The sequence below is a fragment of the Ursus arctos genome, unplaced genomic scaffold (assembly GCF_023065955.2).
Source record: "Ursus arctos isolate Adak ecotype North America unplaced genomic scaffold, UrsArc2.0 scaffold_10, whole genome shotgun sequence".
NCBI lineage: Eukaryota > Metazoa > Chordata > Mammalia > Carnivora > Ursidae > Ursus > Ursus arctos.
The window spans coordinates 1,188,105-1,210,470 of NW_026622764.1; the positions used below are offsets into that span (position 1 = coordinate 1,188,105).

At 49.0% G+C, this 22,366-nt stretch overlaps 1 protein-coding gene across 1 annotated transcript in view; it reads left to right on the forward strand.

Moving 5' to 3' along the window:
• The first annotated feature begins 439 nt into the window (after window positions 1-439).
• The window catches only part of TUBGCP3 (tubulin gamma complex associated protein 3), a 72,501-nt gene continuing 50,574 nt past the window's right edge, over window positions 440-22,366 (forward strand). Inside the window, exons 1-8 of the mRNA XM_057309952.1 lie at window positions 440-507; window positions 612-803; window positions 2,919-3,057; window positions 3,441-3,534; window positions 3,942-4,168; window positions 4,887-5,012; window positions 6,906-7,046; window positions 8,763-8,860. Of these exons, the coding sequence (XP_057165935.1) occupies window positions 440-507; window positions 612-803; window positions 2,919-3,057; window positions 3,441-3,534; window positions 3,942-4,168; window positions 4,887-5,012; window positions 6,906-7,046; window positions 8,763-8,860 (1,085 nt within the window). The remainder of the gene's footprint in view (window positions 508-611; window positions 804-2,918; window positions 3,058-3,440; window positions 3,535-3,941; window positions 4,169-4,886; window positions 5,013-6,905; window positions 7,047-8,762; window positions 8,861-22,366) is intronic.

Genomic DNA, 22,366 nt, shown 5'->3' on the forward strand with positions numbered 1-22,366 from the left:
GTCTGCACCTACAGCAGGCCCGCGGGCAGACGCGTGGTGGAGACTACGGTCTCGCTCCCTCAATCGCGTGACGGTGCAGTCCTTTTTGAGGGGGTCTTTCATAATTTATGGGGAACTTGACTGAGGGATCAGATAAGCTCTTGTTGGAACAGGGGCTTCGTACAAGGCCGTCGGAGCAAAAGACAGCGTTCTCGCTCCGTGTTCTCGGGGACAAGGACCACGGACAGACTGCCCATGTGGCCTGGGCATGCTGGGGTCTCAGGGCAGGGCAGAGTGGACCCCTGACATCAGATGTGTCCCCCAGAGCTGCTGTTTCCGCCATCGCAGGCTCTTGACCTGGGGTCTGCAGGGCTGAGTGCCCCGTTTCTCAGCACACACCCCTGCAAAGCCCATGGCTGGGCCGGTAAATGGATCGTTTACACCCCAAGGCACCATTCGGATGAGCTGGGAGCTTGGACGCAATGCCGGAGAAGGGCAGCTGGGTTCCCAGAACAGCGCCCACCTCCCGTCAGCCCACGGTGGAACTTTCCTGCTCTAGGGTGCTCTGCAGAGGGAGCTAGACGCCAAGCTACACGGTGTCCCTGAAGCCCAGCGTGCTCCCCGCCCCGCAGACCTCGGACCCGCGCTCCACAGCGGCACACACCGGCTCCCTCTTGCCAGCGGCCGCATGCGACCCTGGAACAGGCTCTGGCAGGAATCGCTGCCTTAGCTGCGGAGCCCAGGGAAGTATTCTGGAACACCGACCGCACTTCCTGTGAGCAGTTCTCAGCCCGGATGAAGGACACGGAGATCCCTGTGTCCACGTGAGGACCGTGCTCGGTGATGAGGCTTGGCCTACGCAGCAGCAAACACCTGGTTCCTGGGGGCGCGTCCGAGGCGCCCGTGGTTTTCCTGTTTGTTGGCTTCTGGGCTGTGATTCTCCGCCCAGCTCCGCCGTATCCTGGTTGGTCTTTCTGCCGCCAAAGGCAACTTCCTGAAACCCCGTGCTTTCTGAACAAAAAAGCGTTTCCTCCCCTTTAGCTTCAGATGTTTTCTAATTATTTTTCCTTCCGCCCAGCACAAGAAGGTGAGACTGGGTGTTGAGTTAGACTGTGGTTTCCCGTCCAGCGTCGCGTGCCCGCCTCGATGACAGTCTCCAGACAGGGCGCCCCTCGTGTCGTTACGGCTCTGGGCAAGGGGGGCGACGACCTGGTTTGAATTCCTCGTGATGAATGTTCCGTAAGATTCTTCAAAGGGAGGTGGATGGTAAAAATCCTTCAAGCTTAAATTTTTAAATTACGCCCAGAAATCCATTACATGAAAGCAGTTTTTTGTGAGTAAGTTAGTCATGAAAAACTAGTTCAAGGGGAAATTTAATGTAAATTTCATTGTCATTGGAGCCATGGTGACGTTTCCCTGTAGCGCCCTTTTTCACGAGGTTATGTCACTCGCACAAATCTACACTGGCTTGACCACGAAACTGCTGCGTCCAGGAGGAATCCCACGCCAGAGGTGGCCGGCTCCATGCAGCACTGCTGGTCGCTGGAAGGAGGCCTAGGGCGGGAAGGGAGCCTGCGGGCGTGAGGACAGGTCGCTCCGGGGTGGGAGCAGATGCCCGGCCACCCAGCCTCCTCCTCCCCGGAGCTGGGTCCTCTGAGAACAGGAATATATAAATAAATACAGGCAAAGAGTAGATTGAATGCATTCCTCTTTTTTTACCGTCTTTGATCTTTTCTCATTATTTGTTGAAAAGCTTCCTTTGACCCCATAAAAAGTGACACACTTAGATCGAGAAAGAAGAAATTTCTATTCTTACTGCATTGAGGATTCGGAAAATATGTCATCTGTACAACTTATTTTAGAAATAAGCACCCCCCCGATTTGTAGTAACTAGAGATATTAGTTCTTCACGGACCCATGGAGCTTAAATTCCTGAGTGAAAGGACTTTTCTCCTCTAAGCATAGTTCCTTCCTCCCGTGTTTATCAGGTGTGGACCCCCCCAGACCCCGCTCAGGCACAGGCCTGACCTTTCTTGAATGAGGAACGAGGGGGTGGTGAGTCCGTGTCACGACGCCAGGAGAGTGGTTCCAGGCAGGGCCATCGTGAAGTGAACACCATGGATCCTTTGGGGCCGGAAGGAAACTGAGATAAAAATTTGGATTTTCCCGAGGCTGATCTCTGGGAGCGGACTCCGTGTGAGCCCAGACTGGGTTGTCTTCATTCCACCCTGCACTTTGCATTTCTAGCTGTTACTTCTCGGGGGGATCATGGAAAGACGTGTGTGGGTAGTAGATAGTGCCAACCTTTGGGGGGTCCCTCGCGGTGTTCTGACAGTCCCTGACAGCAGCAGGGGTGGGAGGGGTGGGGCGTGGAGGGTCTGTCGTCAGAGGTAGGACCTGCGGGCCCTTCCCCTCTGGCCGCCCCAGGCCTTGGTGCTTGGTGAGTCATTAAGGCTTAGTGCAATGTCCTCAACATTTAATACTCAAGAAACACAACACCATTAGTTTGTGCTGAGTTAATGACCACTCCCACTAACACGGAACAAGGGCAGATTTGTAGACGAGAACCCACGCGCCTGGGACGTGGTGCTGGGTGTGCCCGGAGCCCTCCAGCCCGGGGACCGGGGGCTGGACGGTCGCTGGCTGTTTCAGGATGTGCTGCTTGGCCTGCTGACGTCTCCTTCATCGATGTGGGTCTAGGCCAGGACTGTCCTCTAGAATAAGAGAGCCCCTGACTCAGACAGTGTTCTATATACATGGTTAGTTCTCTAGCGTTTTCTTTTCCAGGTAAGGCCCAAGGGGTGTCCCTTCCCTCCGCCCAGTCTTCTGGAGTACGAATACCGCACAGGATACGTAAACGCAAAACCCGTGGGCCAGGGCTAGCTCTCTCCCGAGGGGCTGCCCCCCAACTCCTGCCTCCGCTCCCCGTCGCTCACCAGCAGTGCGGCCCTGGCGGAGGTCTGGTCCTGCCTCGGTTCATCCGAGACCTGGCGCTCAGGCAGCGGCTACCTGCTCCGACCTCGTACTTCCCTCCACAACCGGCTCCCCGCCCTTGTGTCCAGGAAGCCCCCCGCTCTGGTAACAGGGCGGCTGTCCTGGCTCCCCGCGTGTTCTCAGTATGTCGCTGACTTTAGGAGAGGACTCCGGGAGGTATCTACTTGCCTCCCCGGGGAGCCAGCGTGGGGCTCTCCCCGTCTTGCCCCTGCAGACATGTGAGCAGCCCGCCAGCCCCGCAGAACGGCCGCTGGTGCTGCAATCGTCCCGGTGACACTGGGGTTGGGGGCACAAGCCGCTTCGGGCCCAGCGTGCCCCCGCTGCCACACATGAGGACACGGCAGGGACCCGTGTCTGTCTGTGTGACTGGCGCGTGACTCGAGCCGCCCGCGTGAAAGTTCAGCCATCACGCCGCCTTCCTACTGTCTCCGTCGCCATTGTGGTTCTCATTCCCTGCGTTTCTTTAGTCAGCGCTTTCCCGAAGATCCCAGCTGCGTGTCCTGAAGCTCAGGCCGACAGGGGACTTGCCCAGCCCGGGCGCGGACGTCGGAGGAAGAGCAGGTCCGCAGCAGGCAGGCCAGGCACAGGGTGCGGGTGACGCCGGGCGCATCCAGGGTCTTCCTTGTGTGTGAAGCTGATTTTCCTCAAAGCCGCTCACCCCCAGCTGGACCTGCGGCCTGCCCCTCGGCGCTCAGCGCTCTGGCTGCAGGCAGGTGGCCCTCTCGTGCCCCGACACACTGTCCTGCCACCCGTCTCCCCACCCGCCTGTGCAGAGTCGCCCTGTCCTTGCTAGACTCTTCCCCAGTTTTCTCTTCTACCTTCTTGGAGAGGTTGGTCTAATTCGGGCCACTCCCAGAGTGGCCTGATCCATTTCGGACAGAGCCGTGGTTCTGTCCTTCCCAAGGTCACACCTGGGACACGTTCACACCAAGCCGCATTTGACAGTTTCATAAACCGTCTGGACGAAGGAGCCCATGGTGACACCTACCTCAGCGACTCCAGGAGGAGGCAGGAGCGGGGAGGTATGACCTTCCGACACGCGTTCTCACCCTGCCGGTCAGTGAGCTGTGATCTAGAGGACGGGCCGGGGGTCAAACCTCAACCAGCCGCTGCCGCCCTGAGCGCTAACTTCTTCGTACGCGAGTGGGGACGCAAGCAGCCCCCTCACGGTGGAATGCACATCAGGAATAACCGCGTAAAGCAGCACAGCAGGCCTGCAAGGAATGGGAAGCATGTCGCGCAGCTGCTTGTCGCGCGCGGACGGAGGAGCAAGAGAAGCACGGCTGTGCGCTCACTAGACCTTTATTGGCATCGCTACGACGTTCTTCCAGTCTGTTGTGGCTGTTGTTTCAAGCAGACTCCAAGCCCAGCGTGGAGCCCAGCGTGGGGCTTGAGCTCATGAGCCTGAGATCAAGACCTGAGCTGAGCTAAGAGTCGGACGCCTAACCGACTGGGCCATCCAGGTGCCCCTTCAATGTTTTTATGCCCGTGAAACTTTTCGTGATTTTAGATCTCATTTTCCTAATAAGACCGTGTGCTCTCTGAATCGTAAAGCCGCTAACAGACATTGACATCAAACACTGTCATGTCAGCCTGGTCAGCTGGGAGCTTAGGATCCCAGTTTTGAGGATCAGGTGAGTGGGGCAGACTCCCCCACGTGCGAATGTTCTGTCCGTTCTACCTTCTCCCTCGTCATCGAATCCGCAGTGTGGCATCAACTTTCCCGGGAAGCAGTCTTTGGAGAAGCCAAGCTGGCAACACTTTCAGCCCAGATCGGGACACCCCCCCACACACGAGGTATACCAGTTATCCTGTTACTCCGTGGGGGACATCATCTTGCCTCCCTGACGGCACACACTGTGCTTCACTTCTCTGGGTTCCTGGTGTCAGCACCGTGTCCGGGCATATCACAGGTACCAAATGCACCTTTGAACGAGCGGATAGATGAACTGGAGACCCAGCAGTGGAAGTGGAAAGGGAAGGGTGGGTTCGGGAGGGGCTCAGAAGGAAAAGGGGATAAACCTGGTGATAAGAAGCGGGTAAGGAGGAGTCAGAGTGGAGCCAGGATTTCCACTGTGAGTGATGGGAAGGACGAAGGTACAAAGGCAGGAAGGCGGGTGGGGAGATGATGAGGCTTATTTGCAGACGGGGGGACTTTGAGGTTAAGCAAAGCATTCAAGTGAAGGATTCTGGGCCAGGCAGATGAAATCGAAACCCAGTGTACTGCTGTGGTCAACAAAAATGTCAACAAAATATTGCTGTTCATCATCACGAAGGATGCTGGAAACAGAGCAGAAAATATCTTCCTACCAATTTCTGTACCTGGAAATCTATATATTCCTTTGGTTGCCAAACTTGAGACATAAATAATAAGGCTAGGAAAAGCCCAGGAGGCAACTAATATTTTTAAGCATACAGAGAGATTTTCACAAAGCCTGATGGAGGAATAAGTGTTACTTATTAGTTTGAATATAAAAGAGAGGTATCTTAGGAAAATGTAATATGATTAGTAGATTAAGCAAATTCTTGTTTACCTAATTCAGTATAGGAGGAGTGCAGAGCATGTCTGGAGGCTGTAAATTGCTATGTTCGGTACGAATGATTCAGTAACACATACTCGCCTGTACGCAGACTGGAACGCATGCGGTGCCACGGCCAGGGAGTCCTGCACCTGTCGCAAAATGAAGTGCTCACAAGCTCCCTGTGACACCAGCACCTCTGTCCCAGCATCACCCGCATGGGGACTGAATTTTAACAAGTTAGGTCGTGCTAGTCACCCCAAATTAGCAGCAGGTGGAAATTTCGAAGCAAAATAAGCATCATTTAATACATTCAGCAACAAAAAATGGCAAAGTTTGTTAACCCCCAGAGGTAGAGTAGCGCCCAAACTTCAAATGTTTACATTTAATATACAGGACAGATACAAACATTATACACGTAATAGAAGATACAAAATAAATGTAAACTGTTTCACGTTACTTTTCCTCAAACTTGAGAATATATGGACCTCTCTGGAAAGAACAGTCCTGTATGAGCTCCTTACGTGCACAGCCAATTAAACCAGACAAAATCCTAGAATCAATGAACTCTGAATTCCCAGCATGTCTTCATAACAGAGGAGCTGTTTCGGTGTATCTACGATACGGAAAATCTGCATGTCTGTGCTCTGCTGGCCCCTGAAGTCTCTGGTTGTGATGGCCGCCATTGGAGTCTCACGATGATATTTCTCTCTTCCCTAACAAGTCCATTTAACCACTGATACATTATTTAGATGAGTTAATAGTTTAGCAATGTACCATCAAAACACAATGCTGACAAATAAAAATGACTGCTTTGGGGGTACCCGGGGGGCTCAGTCGGTGATGTGTCTGCCTTCGGCTCAGGTCATGATCTCAGGGTCCTGGGATCAAGCCCCTCATTGGGCTCCCTGCTCAGCAGGGAGCCTGCTTCTCCCTCTGCTTCCCCTTGTTTGTATGCTCTCTCTCTCTCAAATAAATATAGTATTAAAGATAAATAAATAAATAAAAATAACTGCTTTTATGAATGTCAGTAAAGAAAAAAATCCACACAAGATGTCTACTTGCAAAATCAACGTTACAAACTCTAAGATGCAGTGTTTTAAACTTTTGCCGTTTCCGTCTATTGGTGACATAACCTGAGCCAATTCTGTATCAAATTCCTGTCACACTGTGTCTCCCGTCACACACCTCCAGGTCTTTTGGCCTTTATCGGAGTTTGTCTGTTTTAGGTGTCTGGTTTTATCTGTGTCTGTTCGTGATCCCTCAACATTTAGGGAGGTATTCTGTCCACAGCAGTGTCTTCCTCTTGTCCGATCAATGCCTGTAGTTGTTAAACAACCTTACGTGGCAAATTCTCACTCTAGGAAATGGTCCTTTGATCACGAAAAAACTTCTGACTTTCTAACTTGATAGAGTTTTCAGCATGAACACGAAGAGAATGCGGTCATCTCGGCCTTGAGTGCGGGCTGTGTCAAGCTGAGGCGGGAAGCCATGCTTGTGCGCAAGCAGGTGCCTCGGGACGCGCCCTGCCACCTGACTGATCAGAAGCACAGCGTACTCCCGCCATTCAGATGGTCCTCAGTGCGCTGGATGTTTCCAGATCCACGTGGAAAAGATCAAACTTGGACCATGGAAAATAGAATCTCTCGTTGATCTGAGCCATCTACGTATCTAGAACATTCATGTTCAGAAAGGATTTAAAGGGGCACCTGGCAGGCTCGGTCAGGGGAGTGTGCAACTCTTGGTCTCAAGGTTGTGAGTTCGAGCCCCATGTGTAGAGATGACTTAAAAATAAAATCTAAAAAAAAAAAGTATTTAGAGAACTTTATTAGGAATGGACCCATAATTCAAGAAAGATCAGTCTTTCTAAGTGGGACGGCATTGATTACCAGCATGGATGCTGAGCCAGGCTTCCCCAGGTTGGAACGTCCCCAGCTGTCTGGTCTGGGGCACTCAGCTTCTCTGTCTTAGCTTCCTCATCTTTAAGGCGAGGAAATAATCGTCCTCACCTTACAGGATCGAAGAGAGAATTAAGCAAGTTAATATCTGTAAAGCATCTGGAATGGTGCTGGGCACAGAAGACACGCCGAGCTGCTATGACTACCTACGTGTTCCCTAGTAGGGGGTCTTCATGCTCGTCTTTGTAGCCGTAAAGAATACAGAATCATGGATGCAAAGATATTCCTTAAAGCGAGTCTGGTAAAACTGTGGACGTGACAGAGAACAATCTTCATGTTAGTATTATTATGTAATTCCGTTAATCTCAGCTATGTTATAAAGCAACCAGACCAATAACCAGAAACCCCGAAGGTTTAGGAAAATCAGAGGCTGGCAGAGCAGACGTGCCCAGAAGGACAATTCCCGGCCCAAAGTGACCACATCCAGGGGCTGCTAAGCAGCATCCAAAGGAATCTTGGGAAGGGATAGCAGCAGAAACCATTATCATTTGTCCCAAACTTGTGACATCAAACTCAAGAGCTGAGGACACTCATGTCCAGAAAGATAAATTGCTCAGACTTCAGAGGACCCCAGGCCTGGCTCCAAGCCCCTGGTCCCCTCATTACCATGCTGCCCGGGAGACCACAGACCGAGAAGGACTGGCCGGGAGCTTGTCCAGGGCCATGCCATTTGGTCTCCTGTCGCTGAGGCCAGCTCTAGCCTCGGGGGCAGCTCTGGGTACGTCTCCCAGGAGGGGGCACCAGCAAACGCTAGCAGCTCTGAGGGAATCCTCCCGTGTGCTCAGCACCATGAGAGCTTCCTGCTGGTGCCCATGTCGCTCAGCGATTACCGGCTAACGGTTCAGTTCTTGGGTTCACATCTTTGCAGGGACACAATGGGCAGAGCGTTTGTAACAGGAACTGTGTGGCAAGGGTTGTGTTGGGGATGAACTAGCTGAATCATGTTTACCAGGGGATTCCCCGATATCTAGCATTGTCCTGCCCTGAGATGGTCCTTTAGCACTTGTGGTGAGAGAAGGCCTCTCCGTGGCAGGTCTGCAGGGGGAAGGTGAGGCTCTGGGATGACTGTGTCTGGAGAAGGCAGCCAGCAGGTCCTGAGGGACGTCCGGAGGCTGCATCGTCACCGGGCAGCTTGGGAAGGGTCGGAGCACTCAGCTCTGTGCGCCTGCCCACAGAGACAGACGACGGGGTTGGAATCGTCACGCTGCTGGTCTCGTGCAGCCTCCTCACAGCGACGGCGCCTTGACTTAGCGAAGGATAAAGGGGATGCGCGCCTGGATCCAGGCGACGGTGCTGAGACGTTTCCTCCAAGACGGGCTTGCTGGATCCAGGTGTCGTGAAGGGGCATTTCCAGGAAGAACCCAAGGCCAGAGACGGACACGGCGTCACCTTCTCCGAAGGCCTTCCGAGGTAGGGTTCCTTCGCTCTGTCTGGGTCGGGGGACATAGCTCCTCCGAAGGGAAGAAAACAATCACGTGACTGTCAAGGTCCTTCCTTGCCCTGGGAGTCTGTCGTCTCGCCACCACTTCCACTCAGGAAGGTTCGACTCAGAATGCATTTTGGAAGACTGCAAAGTCCAGGCAGGCTCTGCCAGGTCTCGAATGCCATCTGCTTGCACATGTGGCTGGAGCTGATTCAGATGACAGAATGTGTGCTGGATTTGGTCTCTTACCGCAGCCCAGATCTGGAGCACGCTGGGCTCGCGGCGTGCTTCCGGTCACCCAAGAACTATGGAAGATAAATGCAGCACGCTAGTATCCACGAGGACAAGGCAGGAGAGGTCCATGGCAGAACTTCGAGGCACAGCTCCCGGCCCGGGGAGCGGGGGGCGAGCATGACAGCAGACCCAGCAGACGAGACTGGAAAGACAGCGTTGTCAGGGAGAAGAAACCGTCAAGGGCAAGACGGAGCTCTGCAAAACCACGAAGATCAGAACAGAGTGGACGGACTGATTGTTGACCCAGGATCTCAGAATTTGGGGGGACCTTCTTTTCATTTGGAAGAGGCACATTTACTACTTTTCGAAGCAGGCATTCATTTTCACAGTAAGTGAATTCATGAAACCCGTTTTCCTATAATTAGCAAGAGGAGAATTTAAAAGGCTTGAATCAATGGATTGGTGGTCAAGACACAAAATGCGGTGAAGAAAGAGGGGACTTTTAACCATCTGAGGTGACCAGTGAGGACCAGTGCACGGCCCGCGAGTACACTCAAGCCCTCATTGCGAGAAGGTGGCTGTGGGCTGGCGGCCGTCAGGCGCTGCGCTGGGACCTGGGGGCTTGTGGCAGGGACGGCCTCCGCCAGCAAGGGCGCGGTGTGTGTTCACGGCCCCTGGAGCCCTCGTCCATTTGAAGAGGTAACCGTTTTCCAGTTACTGGTATTAGGCCAGACAAATGAACACCACACGTCACTTAGGTTCTCTCACAAGGCCGAATTAGGGGCAAGGGTACCTTTTCTCAGCCCCATAAACTGCCCCACTATGCTTCCCTCTTGGCCCTTCCTCTGAATATTTATGACTCACGAATGGTCTCTCCCCTAAGTGCCTTTTGAATCGTATTTAATCAGCACTCATTTACTTATTCATAGCAAACACTTATTGAATGGCAATGTATCGATACTGGGTTGTAGGTATTAATAAAACGTGGCCTCTGCCCTGCCGGACTCACCGTCAAAGGATAAATCACAGGAGCGGGGGGGGGGGGCACTGTGTGCGGAGGGTGCCCTGGGCGCCTGCCCGCGTCAGCTCTGGCCACCCCTGGGAGACCCCTTCCACAGGCTGACAGAAGAAGGAACCTCTGAAGGGGACAAGAACAGCAATCAACCCATTTGATACAACAGGGGAAATGCTGCTGCTGACACCAGGCCAAGAGTGTTCTCCAAGCGGCTGTGGTCCAGTGCGGGGGAGGTCGGGTTGGATGAGAAGTGAACAAGGCTTCCAGCCAGGGCAGCTAGGGGCTCACGCCAGCCTGGACAAGGCCAGCAGAACGGCCGTCTGGAAGGGTGGGAGCAGGGTGAGAGCTGGGGAGTCTCGCACACACCCCCACCTCCGTCAGGAAGCCTGTCGGTGACTTGTGCACTGGAGCGAATGCCGCAGCTCAACGACCCAGCGTCCCCCTGCTCACAGAGACACTCCGCGCACCGGACCCGGTGCTCATCACGACCTAACGAGGTAGACAGGGCCGCTGTCTCTAGCCCCAGTTTCCACGCGGGTGGGCCACCATAAACGAAGAGCGCCAGATGAGAAAAAGGAGCTCACTGGCTGTCGTTTTACTTGCACTTTGCGTCTGGTCTATCCGAACATCGAAGGATGCCGTGGAAGGTATTGGAGATTCGCTTCACGGCCATCAGGGGGAGAGGAGTGGGCCTCCGAGGGACCTGAGGGGCACACCCTGGGCCAGGGCCCTGGCGGGAGATGGGTAGACTCTAGGGCTCCAGGGGTAACATCTAGGGCCCCTGGACAGCAGGTGCATGAAGACAAGAAGAGTACAGGCTCCTCTTAAGTGACATGAGTCAGAGGTCAGAGAGTCGAACGGTAACCAAGGGTCAGGTGAGTGCAAAGCCCCAGGACAGAGAGAAGCAGCTGGAACCCCGAGTCTGGGGTTGGGATAGGGATGGGGGGGCAGGGTGCATCTTTGTGCCCTCCCCAGGGCTGAGGCTTGAGTGCAGGTTAGCGTCACCTGGGGAGACTGTACAACACCCAGCTGATGGTATTTGAGAGAACTCTTCAAGCCAGTCAACGCAGGGATTGAGGTGTTGGCTGGCACGTTCTCAGGGATCGCTGTGAGGGTAACTTCCGTGCACGTAGTAGGCGCACAATAAACTGAGCTTTCCTGCCCATTGCTTTCCTCTCCTTCTACAGCAATATTTTAGAAGAATTTATTTATTTGAGAGAGAGAGAGAGAGAGAGAACAAGCAGGGGGGAGGGGCAGAGGCAGAGGGAGAAGCAAACTCCCTGCTGAGCAGGGAGCCCCACATGGGACTTGATCCGAGGACCCTGAAATCATGACCTGAGCCGAAGGCAGAAGCTTCGCTGACTGAGCCCCCCAGGCGCCCCACTCCTCCTTCTACGGTATTTAAACATACGACAATGGCTTCTCTTTTCCACCATCTCCCATATATTCTACAAGAAATGTGTCCTTGATTTCAATATTGTGACCTGTGAGATCATTGCAGAAGAAAAGCATTTTTTTAACTATCATTTTATTTATTTTGCCAAAATTGCACTTTCGAGTCTCTCGTTGGCAGAGTGCAGCGTCGTTTTTAAGCATTATCGCACTGTCGACATTGGCATTACGGAAACCTGATATCAAACATTCTTTCTATCCTGCTGTGGTATCGATTTACTATCAGAAGACCATTTTCTGTTCGACCAGATGGTAAGAGGCGCGTGAGGCGGACAGGATGCACACTTCCTGACAAGGTATTTCTCAGCTAACCTAAAGTAAAAGACAATGTTTTCCTTTTGCTTGACATATCTTGTTGCAGTTTTTATATATAGAAAAGAGCATGTAACCGTGTTGAGAGATGGTAGGATTCTAAATGATAAAAATACATCTGAAGGACACGTTTTGCCTATTTAATTTATGTATATCCTTTATTTTTTCCAGTTTTATAATTGATAAATAACATTGTGTACGTTTAAAGTGTACAATGTGATGACACACATTGTGAAATGCTTACCGCATTAAGGTTAGTTAACTCATTCACCACCTCACATAGTTACTGGGTTTTGCATATGTATGACAGAAACATGTAAGATCTCCTGTCTTAGCAAAGTTCAAGTACTCGATACAGTATCGTCAACTGTGCCCACGTCGTGCGTTAGAGCTCCAGAATTTATTCATCTTGTAACTGAAAGTTTGTATCCTTTGACCATCTCCCCATTTCCCTGACACCCCCAGCCCCCGATAACCACTAATCTACTCATTTCTAGGAGTTCGATTTTTTTAGCTTCCAGAAATAACTGAGATTGTGCAATATGCAATATTTATCCTTCTCTATCTGACTTATTTCACTTAGCACGATGACCTCCAGGTTCATTCATGTTGTTGCAAGTGGCAGGATTTCCTTCTTTCTCGTGGCTGAATAATATTCCTGTGTGTGTGTGTGTGTGTGTGTGTGTGCGTTCATCTTTGTGCGTTCATCCATTGATGGAGCCTTAGGCTCTTTCCATGTCTTGGCCATTGTGAATAATGTTGCAATGAACGTGGGGGTGCAGATATCTCCTTGAGAGAGTGATTTCATTTCCATTGGATATATACCCAGAAGTGGGATTGGTGGGTCGTATTTTAGTTGTATTTTGAATGTTTTGAGGACCCTCCATACTGTTTTCCAGAGTGGCTGCACCAGTTTGCTTTCCCGCCGACAGTGCACGAGGGTTCCCTTTCCTCGACATCCTCTCTAACACTTGGTACCTCTTGTCTTTTTTCTTCAAAAGGTGTGAAGTGATATCTCCTTGTGGTTTCGGTTTGCATTTCCCTGATGATGAGTGTCGTTGAGCACCTTCCCGTGTACCTGTTCCCCGTCTGCATGGCTTCTGTGGGAAAATGTCTGTTTGAGTCCTTTCCCTATTTTTAAGTCAAGGGATGACGATGACTCCTTGCTGCTGAGCCGCACAGTTCTTTATGTACCGTGAATATGAATCGGCTGTGCTGTGCTCACAAAATATTCCCTTCTCTGGTGTTTCTGGAGATAATTTCGTCATTTTCTTTAAATGTTCGGTGAAATTTTTCAGTGAAACCATCTGGGTCTAGATATTTCTTTTTTGAAAACTTTAATAGCAAGTGGAATTTTTTTTTAAAAAGGTTATATACCATTCAGGCTATCTATTTCATTTTGGCTGAATTTTGGTCATTTGTGTTTTTCAAGGCATTGGGCCTTTTCTTCCACGTTTTTATATGCAAGAACGTAAGCTGTTCATCACATTCCTTGGCTACCCTTTGATGACTGTAGGGCCTGTAGCTATAGTTCTCACTAGTTTCATACCTGATATTGGTGACCCGTGTAGTCTCTTTATCTTTCTCAGCCTTTCCAGACGTTTATCAATTTTGTTGATTTTTCTGAAGAACTAACCAGCTTTGCATTTCACTGATTCCCCGGCTTCTTCTGCTTTCGGTTGTATTGATTTCTGCCTTTATCATGATTATTTTCTTCATTTTCCTTGCCTTGGGTTTATGTTGGCCCTACTTGTCTAGTTTTTTGAACTGGGAGCTTACGCTGTGGGTCTGACACTTCTCTGTCCTGAGGGAGGCACTCGGACGCTCCCCGTCCCTGTCAGCACTTTTCTAGCCGCGTCCCAGAGTTCTGACCCGCTGCACGTTCGTTTGCGTACAGCTTCATGTATTTTCAAAATTTCTTTTGCAACTGCCTCTTTGGCTCATGGATTATTTACAAGTGTGTTGTGTGGCTTCCACAGGCTGGAGATTTTTCTGTGGACGTTCTGTTACTGATTGCTAGCTTGACTCCATCATGGTCGGAGAACACGGTCTGTGATTCCAATCCTGTTGAACCTGTGACCTGGACTCCTGTCTGGGTGTCGTGGGGTTTGGGAAGAACGCATACTCTGCTGGTACTGAGAGCAGTGCTCTAAAGATGTTGGTTCGGTTCTGCTGGTCGATGGGGCAATTTAGTTCCTGCACATCCTTCCTGATTTTCCCTCCAGTGGTTCTGTCCACTTCACTGAGGACGGTGTTGGAGTCTCCGACTTCAGTTTTGGATTTGGCTGTCTCTCTCTGTATTTTTAGCTCTGTCAGTTTTTGCTTCATACATCTTGAAACTCTGTTTTTTGGTGTCTGCCTATTTAGGATTATGCATATTCTTGGTTGATGAATCCTTTTATCATTATGTAATGTCCCTTTCTATCCTTAGTGATTTCTTTGTTCTGCCGTCTACTTTATCTGATATTAATAGAGCCTCTCCTGCTTTTTCAAAATTAATGTTTGCATGGAATATCATTTTCCATTCTATTCTTTCCATCTACCTATGTAATCACATTTGACTTGACCTTTTTACAGACAGTGTGTGATTGAGCTGTGTTTTTATTTCCTCTGATAATCTCTGTATTTAGGTCACTTACATTTAAGGTCGTTATTGATTATTAGGGCTTTGGTTTGCCATTTTATTATTTGTGTCTCTTCCTTCTGTTTCTTTTCCTTTTTTCTCTTTTCTTATGTTGGGTCACTTGAATATTTTTAGAAATTAATTTTATTTTTAAACTTTTTTAGTGTATCACTTTGTATGGCTATCTTAGTGAGGGCTCTAGCTGCTACAGTGTATACACTTATGGACACAGTGTACGCGCGTGCGGATGCGGTGTGTGTACACTCGGACACATGTACAACAGTGTATACACTTACGGACACGGTGTGCGCGCGTGCGGACGCGGTGTATGTACACTCGGATACATGTACAACAGTGTATACACTTATGGACACGGTGTGTGTACACTCGGACACATGTACAACAGTGTATACACTTACGGGCACGGTGTGCGCGCGTGCGGACACGGTGTGTGTACACTCGGACACATGTACAACAGTGTATACACTTATGGACACGGTGTACGCGCGTGCGGACACGGTGTGTGTACACTTGGATACATGTACAACAGTGTATACACTTACGGACACGGTGTGCGCGCGTGCGGACACGGTGTGTGTACACTCGGACACATGTACAACAGTGTATACACTTACGGACACGGTGTGCGCGCGTGCGGACACGGTGTGTGTACACTCGGACACATGTACAACAGTGTATACACTTACGGACACGGTGTGCGCGCGTGCGGACACGGTGTGTGTACACTCGGACACATGTACAACAGTGTATACACTTACGGACACGGTGTGCGCGCGTGCGGACACGGTGTGTGTACACTCGGACACATGTACAACAGTGTATACACTTACGGACACGGTGTGCGCGCGTGCGGACACGGTGTGTGTACACTCGGACACATGTACAACAGTGTATACACTTACGGACACGGTGTACGCGCGTGCGGACACGGTGTATGTACACTCGGACACATGTACAACAGTGTATACACTTACGGGCACGGTGTGCGCGCGTGCGGACACGGTGTATGTACACTCGGACACATGTACAACAGTGTATACACTTACGGGCACGGTGTGCGCGCGTGCGGACACGGTGTATGTACACTCGGACACATGTACAAGTTATCGCAGGCTACTGCCATTAGTTCACCACTTCAAGTCAAGGGCTGAAATCTTGCTTCCACTTCTAGTCTTTTACCATCTCCATTAAAAGCTATGATTGTCTTAGGTCTTTCCTTCGTATGTGTTGAATGGCACGTCAGATGATGTTAGAGTTTTTGCTTTAACCATCAAATATTATTTAAGACATTAATGAGGTAAAGGGTAGTTTATTATACTTACCCCCATTATTACTATTACTACTACTATCCTGCTTTTCATGCTGCAATTCCCAGTCATCTTTTGTCATGTTCTTTCCATTTGCAGAGTTTCCTTCAGCCGCTCCTTAAGCTGAGTCTGCTGCTGATAGATTCCCTTAGTTTTTCTTTGTCTGAGGATGTTTTCATTTCCCCTTCATTCTTGAAGGATAGTTTTGCCAGATGTAAGGTGTTAAATAACAAATATTCGACCGAGTAAATTTGAAGATCTAATTGGCTTTATTAAACGTTTCATGAATGGGGCAGCGTCCCATCTCGCAAGTAGAGGGGAGCTCCGGGGGGTTGTACAAATGGAAGGTTTTTACAGAAGGAGGGTAGGGGGAAAAGGTCACTAGCAAAAGAAAAGGATTATTCCAGGCAAGGTCTTTTTCTAGGGGAACGACTAGGGGTCTTACTGTGCAGGACGCCTCATCTTCCTTGGAGGGGAATGGAGAGGCCAGGTGGCAGACCCATTGGCACCCATCAGAAAATTCCTAAGACTCCATGGGGGTGGGGGGGGGGACTGCAGTCACATTAGTATGAGCCCTGGTTTGGGGGCTTAGCCTAAGTGGCGCCATTTTCGGCCTGTGGTTTTCTCTTTAACAGTTGCTGTGGTCGATGGTTTGCTCTCTCTCGGCTCTTCCTTTCTCTGGGCCTCCGTGGTTTCAGACAAGACATCGATTGTCACTCACATTGGTTCTTTTTAATAGGTTCTGCGTCATTTCCCCTTTGTCTCTAAGAGGTTTTATTTTTATGTGGCTTCATGTGGATTTTTTTTTAAGTTTATCCTGATTGGTGTTCACTTAGCTTCTTGAATCTGTAGGTTGGTGTCTTTGGCCAAATTTGGGTAGTTTTCAGCTAATAGTGCTATTTTTAGCCTGATGCTCTTTATTCTTCCCTTATGGGACTCTGATCACAGGAATGTCAGATCTTTGTTATTGTCCCACAGACTCTGAGGCTCTGGTCATTTTCTTCAGTCTGTTTTCTCTCTGTTGCTCAGATTGGGTAAACGTTATCGATCAGTCCTCAATTTCACTGATACCGTTTCACTTTTGAGCTCATTCAGCCTATGCTCATTTCTGTTATTGTATTTTTCAATCCTATAATTTCTACTTGGTCCTTTTTTTGAAATAACTTCTATTTCTCATTTGTTTAAACCGCTCATAATTGTTTCTTGAAGCATTTTCATTGTGGTTGCTTTAAAAACCTTGCCAGACAATTTTACTATCTGATTTATTTTGGTGTTTATGTGAATTTGTTAGCTAGGACGCAATGGGAAACTACTCAGATCAGAGGCTGGAAGCTCTCAGCAGAAGCAAGGAGGGGAAGGGCCAGAAGCAGGGAAGGAATGTGGTTTGTTTTGCAGAACGACAGCTCCAGCGAGAAGTCGAGAAGTCGCAGGGCTCCCCATCTTACCTGATAATCCCCTACGTGAGCAAGTATGAGCAGGATTGGAACCCAGGACCTGCACAGAAGCCCCCCAGGACATCCTGAAGCTGCCTTTAGCTCACTATAATATCAAGATCTCCTCCTGTGGGTGGAGTTTCCCAGCATGTTTTGAACAGACAATGTGCGCACCAGCCTGTAGACAAGCTCCCGGCCCCGACCCCCTAGTACACTGAATACAAGCGTCCCGGACCAACCCCGCAGGGAGACAGCACTTTGAGAGCAAGCTCCCTGTCTCCTTACTTGTAACAAGTAATAGAAAGTTCTTTGCTCTCGACCCTTCCTTGGGTTGTATTCAATTCGATGCCCTCCAAGAGATCGATTACAAGTTCATTCTCTGTCTTCTTAAATCACGTTGTGTTTTTCCTGCTTCCTGTTATGATAAGTGATTTGCACTTGCATCCTGTGCGTTTTGGATAGTTTTTTAGAAGATCCTTGGTCCCATTTAAGCCTCCTATTTATCGGGAGGTCACTCTGGTTCTGTTCAGTGTGTGGGGCCAGGCCCACTTTTGTGAACTGTAATTCCAATGACAATTTAGTTTTGGGGGCTCTTTCAATGTCATTAAAATCTGCTTCATATTTCAGCAAGGTTCAAAATTTTAATAAGCATGAATTCACTTTTTAATTAGAAAAACGAGAACTCAGTGTGGACATGTCTTTCATATCCCATGTGTGAGGACAGAGGGCACCAAGACCCAAGTGAACTCCAGAGTCCAAGTAATGACTAACACAGTAGTGGTCTTTCCCGTGGCCAGGAAGGGAGGCGCCGAGCGAGCAGGTCCGTCTGACCTAATGCCAGGTAGCGCTGGGTTGCTGTGCACGGCCTCTGTGCCCCTGGGTTGGGATGCGGCCGCCTCGGACATGCTCCCCAGCGTCTGAGAGGTGTTTGCTCCACGGCCAGAGTCGGATTCAAAGTTAGGGCTTCAGCCTATGAAGCTGGGATGTTCCCTCTCAGAAAGGAGGATACACAGCAACATAAGCCCAGTTAGTTAATGAATGTTACACCTATCAAACATGGTTATAGAAAGTTTACACACGTGACCTCAGCGCCAACTCACGTTTCAGGTGGACAGTGGCGCTAGAGCGTGGTTTGTGTGTCACGGGGACCAGCCTGTCTCGGCTTGCTGAGGCATGAATCCCTGCAGACCAGGCCTTTGCTCAGGGATTACTACTACTGAAATAATTTTATGTATTTTGATCTTTTGCTACTTTTCAATTTATCTTTGATTAAATTTTAATACATGAAATAATACAATCTTCACAACATATAATGCTGAATTAGACTTCATTTTAAAATAGATTCAGTGTAATGAAATGAGTCTCTCTGTTGGTCTTTTAGTGTAATCCTGAAAAAATGCAAACCCTGAAATCTGCTAATAGACTTCCCAGAGCCTCTTTCATGGCTGTGATTTTCAAAAGTTCACCAGGTTTTTTTAAACATTAACTTGGTTGAAACCTTTCCAAATCTTGCAAAGGAAAGATGTTCATTCTACGTTAAGGACTAGAAAGCTGACAGTGGCAGAACTGGTGTGCCCGGAGCCTATGGCCAGTGGTGGGCTTGAGGCCAGGCTTTCCGAGGAATTTTGCAGGATACTTTGCTGCCTCCTGCTTGCTCTCACCCATGGCAGAGTGGGACAGCCTTGCAAGCATTCTGCAAATGAGATGGACTCTTCCAACAGTAGCTTTTCTCAGGAGGGCGAAGACTGCGGGCCAGTATAGAAGAGACCTATCTGTGGAATTACGAGATTCTATTAATGATACAATGCTTACTAGATTTGTTCTGTAAAACCGGTCGACTCAACTAAAGCCGCAGTTTCTGTCTCAGGTAGCAATTTGGCCATCTGGACAGCAGAGGGCAGCACGAGGCCGGCTCAAGGAGGATGCTCCGCGCCATGACTGGCATCACCTGGCCTCGCTCCCTGGTCACCTGAAGCCCATCTTGGGCCCTGAGGGGCACTGGGAATCGTGCAGGGCCTAGCGGCAGGAGGCAGTCCCGGGGCCTCTGCGTGTTTATCTTCGCCGTCCACGGTGCTGACCGGGAAGCCACAATTTAGAGCATTTTTGTGCTTTTGCAACAGTCTCACCGCTGGTCAATGGCAGAGCCAAGATCGCCAGCTCTTCTTCTGCCTCCGAATCCCGGACCCTTTCTACCTCATGGTACGACCCAGTCAAATTTGGGAAGGGTCCTGTGGAGGCATAAAGACTACAGTCATCCCCAAATCACACTAACTTTTTTTTTTTTTTAAAGATTTTGTTTATTTATTTGACAGAGAGAGACAGCCAGCGAGAGAGGGAACACAAGCAGGGGGAGTGGGAGAGGAAGAAGCAGGCTCCCAGCGGAGGAGCCTGATGTGGGGCTCGATCCCATAACGCCGGGATCACGCCCTGAGCCGAAGGCAGACACTTAACAACTGCGCCACCCAGGTGCCCCCACACTAACTTTTAATAAGATTGGCTAATTGAGAAATGCAGCTTCAAGGAAACGTTTTCGGTAAAGAGGGCGATTGTTCAATCCAAACTCATGGCTTCACAGCTAGGCTTTGCCAGTGGTTTGGGTCCAAAGCTATTTTAAAATGGCTTTAATGTTTCTTTTAAGTAATAAAGGAAAATTTGAAAACAAACTGGATGTCCAAGAATATGAAGCGGGAGATTAGTAACCGAAATGATGATATACCCGTTAGGACAGAATATCATGTGGCCATTAAGGGTCAGGCTGTGTCCTATTTGATGACACAGGGAGACATGAATTAGAATAGTGAGTGCAATGGGAGGTCTCAGAAGAGTGTGTGTAGTAAATTCTAGGTGTGCATTCACGCATGCACATGGACGAGAAGACCGGGTGTGCTGGTACCGGACCATTCATGGTGGCTACCCCTATGGATGTGATTATGCCCCGTTGCTATGCGCTACGTAGTTTTTCCTTGTTTCTCAATTTTTCCATGTACATCCTTATCTTGGAAACAGAAAAAATTAATAATTTTTTACTATTTGAGTGTAGTTGATATACAATGTCATACCAGTTTCAGGTGCACAACGGTCCTGTGCATCCCACAACACACACCGCAGTGAGACAGCACCGCCCGTTATTCCTACGACATCGCCGCATACTGTGGACCACATTCCCCAGGCTGTACTTTTCATCTCCATGCCTTACTTCTTTTATAACCGGACGTTTGTACCTGTTAATCCCCTTCACCCGTGTGCCCATCCCCCCACCCCTTTGCAACGGTCAGTTTGTTCTCTCTACTTATGAGTTTGTTTCTAGTTTTTATTGGTTCATTTGTTTTGTTTTTTAGATTCCACATATAAGTGAACTCATGATAGTTGCCTTCCTCTGGCTTATTTCACTTAGTATAATACCCTCTAGGTCCATCCATGTTGTCATGAATGGCAAGAGCTCATCCTTTTTTATGGCTGAGTAATATTCCAGAGTGTGTGTGTGTGTGTGTGTGTGTGTGTGTGTGTGTATCTCATCATTGTGTGGAGATATATATATATATATATCATATGTTCTTTGTCCATTCATGTATCAGTGGACATGTGGGCTGCTTCTATATCTTGGTTATTGTAAATAATGCTACAATAAACATAGGGGTGCATGTATCTTTTCAAATTGGTGGTTTCATTTTCTTTGGGTAAATACCCAGTAGTGGAATTACTGGCTCATATTGATAAGGGAACAGAAGGCAAGCTGAGGACAAAGCAGAAACTGACACCCCGCACCCTCCCCCCCACCATGGGTTGTATGTGACCTTCCTCAGGCACTCCTGGCTGCCCTAAAGGACAAAGAAATAGTTAACCTATAGATACCACAATCCTGCAAGATTTAAGTCTCCCTCAGTTTGCAAAAGTCTTTAGCAATTTACAAGAACAAAGCATTTCTACCAATAACCTAGCTTCCGGAAGGGAATGTAGATAAACTAAATGTCCTTATAATCTGCAGCCTCCAGGAAGTGCCCAACCATCTTAATGTTAACGCCTTACTAGAGGGGTAAACAACCTTAACTTGACAATGGCAAGGGCTCCGGTATCCGTTAGTCTTCTTTAACATATGAAAGTATTTTCTCAACCTCTCTTTTTCCATACCTTCCCTAACCCCATGGTATATAATCAGCCACCCCTCACAACCCTGGGGCAGCAACTCTTTCTGCCCACGGTCCTGTCCCTGTGCTTTCATAAACCACCAATTTTGCACCAAAGACGCCTCAAGCATTCTTTCTTGGTCGTCGGCTCTGGACTCCACCCCACTGAACCTCACGTATATTCCCCAACCTCACCTGTATTGTCCGACCTCATCAATATGATAATTTTATTTTTAATTTATTGAGAACCCTCCACACTGTTTTCCACAGTGACTGCACCAGCTTGCATTCCCACCAACAGTGCACAATGTCCCTTTTTCCCACATCCTCACCAACACCAGTTGTTTCTTGTCTTCTTGATTCTAGCCATTCTGACAGGAGTGAGGTGGTATCTCATTGTGGCTTTGATTTGCGTGTCCCTGATGATCAGTGATGTTGAGCACCTTTCATGTGTCTGTTGGCCACCCAGATGTTTTCTTTGGAGAAATGTTTATTTAGGTCTTCTGCCCATTTTTCCATCAGATTATTTGTGTTTTTTGCTTGTTTTTTTGGTATTGAGTTGTATCAGTTCTTTATATATTTTGGATGCTAACTGTTGGATAAGTCATTTGCAAATATCTGCTCCCATTCAGTAGGTTGCCTTTTCATTTTGTTGATGGTTTCCTTCAGTGTGCAAAACCTTCTTATTTTGGTTTAGTCCCAATAGTTCATTTTTGCCTTTAATGAATTAGCTAGTTAAATGAAATTAAATTTTATTTTTAGAGAATTGTATAACATTGCCAATAAAATCAAAACAATTTTGTAGGTGAATATGTGGAGATAGTTTCCCAGATTAAAAGATGCTAAAGGAAAACCTTAGAAAGTAGAAAGACTGTGAGCTGAAAACAAAAGGTCTCAGAGCCCAGGACTCCGGGAGGTAGGGCAGGTAGGGGTGGTGGGGGAGGTGGAGGTGGTGGTGGGGGAAGTGGGGGG